The sequence below is a fragment of the Phragmites australis genome, chromosome 3, assembly GCF_958298935.1.
Source record: "Phragmites australis chromosome 3, lpPhrAust1.1, whole genome shotgun sequence".
NCBI classification, from domain to species: Eukaryota; Viridiplantae; Streptophyta; class Magnoliopsida; order Poales; family Poaceae; genus Phragmites; species Phragmites australis.
The window spans coordinates 17895468-17898815 of NC_084923.1; the positions used below are offsets into that span (position 1 = coordinate 17895468).

General features: G+C 51.2%; 1 protein-coding gene across 1 annotated transcript; it reads right to left on the bottom strand.

The window, feature by feature from the left end:
• Positions 1-1527: 1527 nt before the first annotated feature.
• On the bottom strand, positions 1528-3123 carry LOC133912500 (heavy metal-associated isoprenylated plant protein 35-like). Its single transcript, XM_062355267.1, has 3 exons — positions 2995-3123; positions 2821-2896; positions 1528-2725 (listed from the first exon to the last, which is right to left on the bottom strand). The coding sequence occupies exons 1-3, from the start codon at positions 3028-3030 to the stop codon at positions 1827-1829; spliced, it is 1011 nt and encodes a 336-aa protein (XP_062211251.1). The 5' UTR covers positions 3031-3123; the 3' UTR covers positions 1528-1826.
• Positions 3124-3348: the final 225 nt, after the last annotated feature.

The window sequence follows — 3348 nt, forward strand, 5'->3', positions numbered from 1 at the left end:
AAAGAGAAAGGTAATAGAAGGTGTGGAATAGGATAGCTGCTGAAGATGAAAAAAAAAGAGATGCTATAATAGTGTTAGAAGATGCGGTAATAATGTTATAGAGAATGATTTTTTAAGTATATGTTAGAGATGTCTAACATTTAGAACAACACAATCACCTGCATAATCATGTGTTTGATTGAATAGTAGTCACAGAGTTGTCAAATGAAAAAAAAAGGAATAGTAGTTGCATAGAGGGCAAGCATAACCAGCCCAGAGGACAGGCAGCCAGGGCAGCACCGATGCTCTTTTTGAGTCATCGACACAAACAAACCACCAGAAACCAGCTGTGACCTCATCTACCTAAGCGCATTCCCCACCAGTGGAGAGTGCCCTACTTCCATCCATGGATTAAAATTTCATCAAAATTTCGGTAGAATTTTAGAAATTTTAGGGAATGAAATACCTAATTCTAAAATTTTCTTTCACTTACAGAACAGAAAACGAAAAATGAATAGAATTTTTGCAAAAAATTGTGAATTTCGGTCTTTCATCAGCGAATTTTTAAAAAAACAGAATTGAAATCCCTGTCCATCCATTTTCCTCACCCCCAGTGGCCAATTAACAACCAAGCCAATGATTAGTTTAGGCCACTAATTATCTAGTACTAACGGGTACAGTTGGTGGCCCGCTAGCTCCATCGCCCCCACCCCCCACTGACTTGCTCTCCCCTGCTCCGCTTCCATTATGCGCAACCCACAGACAATAATAAGATTATGTTAGATTTGGGATGGTGTGATTAGCGACCGGACACATAGATAATCATGTGATTAGCCAGGCTGAGCTGAGGCACGCAGGGATTAATCATTGCCATGTGGACAGGCTCCACCTCTCGTATTCAAAGGCCTTCAAACAAACCGGCCAGCTTGGCCTGGCCTGATGAGCTCCCGATTAAAGTTTCACCCGCTGGGCTATCACGCCAAAATTAATCGTCATTATCGTGCTCGCACCATCAGCAAAAGAAGAGCTAACCAGATCGATTAAAAAATATGGAGTAGAGGTAGCAAAGGAGTTGAGATCTATGAACTGCGGTTCGGGTCACGTCCGATGACATAGCGATCGCTTAGCACATAAGAGTTACGGCTTACGACTCGTAGAGGTGTTCGGATGAGAGGGATTCCTTTGGGAATTTTTCGGGTTTTGGGTTGAATTCGTAAAGATTTCGACACTAATTCTCCTATCGAAATAAACCATTACAGTGACAGGGGATGTTGCATGTTTTATTTCTAGTGGAATATGGAGGACTGAGCTCAAGTGAATATACTTCGTATCAATTTCTAAGAAGGAGCTACACATTTTTTACTCTTTTCAGGAAGAGAAATGAAGCTTGGAAATAGACCACAGCCACCAGACTTGTAAAAACCTCCGGCTTCCAGAAGTCCAAGACGTACGGAATCAACGAGAATATATATTCTCAAGAAAGGACGTCTTTGCCTTCTTCTCTCTCTCTCTATAGAAAATTATTAGTCATAACATCGCTTACATATGTTTTAGTAGTAGCTTATGCAAAATTCTAGTAGCCGCTAAGGACAAAGTGAAAAATAACTACAAGTAAAGGCGTATCTCATTATAATTACATGCTCTAATTACTTAATTAGAACAGTAAAAGTGATTAAAAAAAGAAAGGCTCGGTCACGGAGAGCTTGGACAGTTGGACCTCTCAGTGGAAGAGAGTAACAACCACAGGGGTCTCTATTGTGAAGCCGCCGTCTCATCTACTTCCTTCCGAAGACAAATTTAGCCACGGCGGCCGGCGGCAGCCAGGGCGTCACGTCGTGCCAGTCAACTCACATGACGCTGCAGGAGTTGGGGTTTTCGTCGTCGAAGATGCGGTACGAGTCCTGCAGCGGCGGCGAGGCGTGCGTGCCAGGCGGGCTGTAGTAGTCGTGGTAGTACGACTCCGGCGCCGAGTGCTGCTGGTACGGCATGTGCAGGTAGGAGGGAGACCAGTCCGGCATTGACTGCGCCTGCGCCTGCTGCACGGAGTACGCCGGCTGCGGCTGCGGCGCATAGTACGACTGGCTCGCGCTCGGCTGCGCCATGTGGTAGCTCAGCACCGGCTGTGGCGCGTTGTAGGGGTAGCTGTACTCCTCGTACGCGTGCTTGGGCGCCGCCATCGGAGGCGATGACAGGGACCTCTCCACCGTGACAGCGGGTTCCGCCTCGCAGCCGCCCTTTGGCTCGTTGTTCTTGCTCTTCTTTGCCCCGTCCTCTTCATTGGCAACATCCTTGGCAGCGGGGGCTACGGCTTCCTTCGCCGGCTCTGCGTTCTTGGCCTTCGGCTCCGCCGCCTCGCTCGCGCCGTCGTTCTTCTTCGTCTTATCGCTCGGCTTCGCCTCCTCCTTCTCTGTCTCTGTTATTTTCTCTGCATCCGGCTTCTTCTCCGAGGCCCCCGTCTCCTGCTCCGGTTTCTTCTCCGAGCTCTCGGCCTGCGGCTCCTTCACTGGCTCCTCGGGCTTCTTGTCCGCCGCCGCAGCAGCAGCAGCATCCTTGCCGCCGTCACCGGCCGGCTGCGCCTCCGCCGCGGCAGCCTCCGGCTTCTTGTCCGCCGCGGCGGGTGGGCGCCACTGCCACGGCACGGCCTGCTTGCCGGACTTGTAGAGCCTCTTGACGAGCGTGTCGGCGTCCACAGTCCCGGTCACCGTCACCTTGTGCGCCGCACCGTCCACCGTCACGTTGTGCACGCCTGAGACCACCAACCAAAACCCCCGCGACTCAGCAAAACAGCCCGAAATGCAGAGCAAAATCGCGCAAGAGGAAGATGCACAATCAGACACGCACCTTCGACGTTCTTGAGCACCTTTCTGACCTTCTTCTTGCATCCCTGGCAGTGGATGGACACCCTCAGCACAACGGTCTGCGAAGGGAAAAGAGAAATCAATTGGTTAGCGACTACACTTTCTTGTCTCCGCGAAGAGCATTCTACGAATGGTCGAGTTGTGTCGCGCTGCTCACCTGCACGGCACCGGGAGCCGCATCTCCTGACGCCATGGGGAGCGCTCTGGAGACTGGTCGCTCTGTTCGGCTGCTTCAGGGTGCAGAGCAGAGGAACTCGGCTTGTGGCTTTCGGGACGTTCGGTGAGGGAGGCCGGAGGCGCCAACCGGGGTGCTCCGTCTTATAGTGGGGTGGCGAAGAGATGGGTAAGTGGGGGTGGACCCACGTAAATGGCGCACCGACACGTGGGCCAAACGGTTCAAATGGGTTCAATCGTGGTGTTATGAATTTAGACTCCGCTTAGCCGGCGGACTGCGTGCTCCGAAAGTCCTAATCCTGACTCTGACTCCGGAGCAAATTAGGGCTCCTCTCCA

Coding starts and splice junctions, on each gene's coding strand:
- LOC133912500 (XM_062355267.1), bottom strand. CDS start 3,030: ATGGCGTCAGGAGATGCGGCTCCCGGTGCCGTGCAG. Junction 2,897..2,994: donor CGGCTCCCGGTGCCGTGCAG/GTGAGCAGCGCG, acceptor TTCCCTTCGCAG/ACCGTTGTGCTGAGGGTGTC. Junction 2,726..2,820: donor GGTGCTCAAGAACGTCGAAG/GTGCGTGTCTGA, acceptor TGGTGGTCTCAG/GCGTGCACAACGTGACGGTG.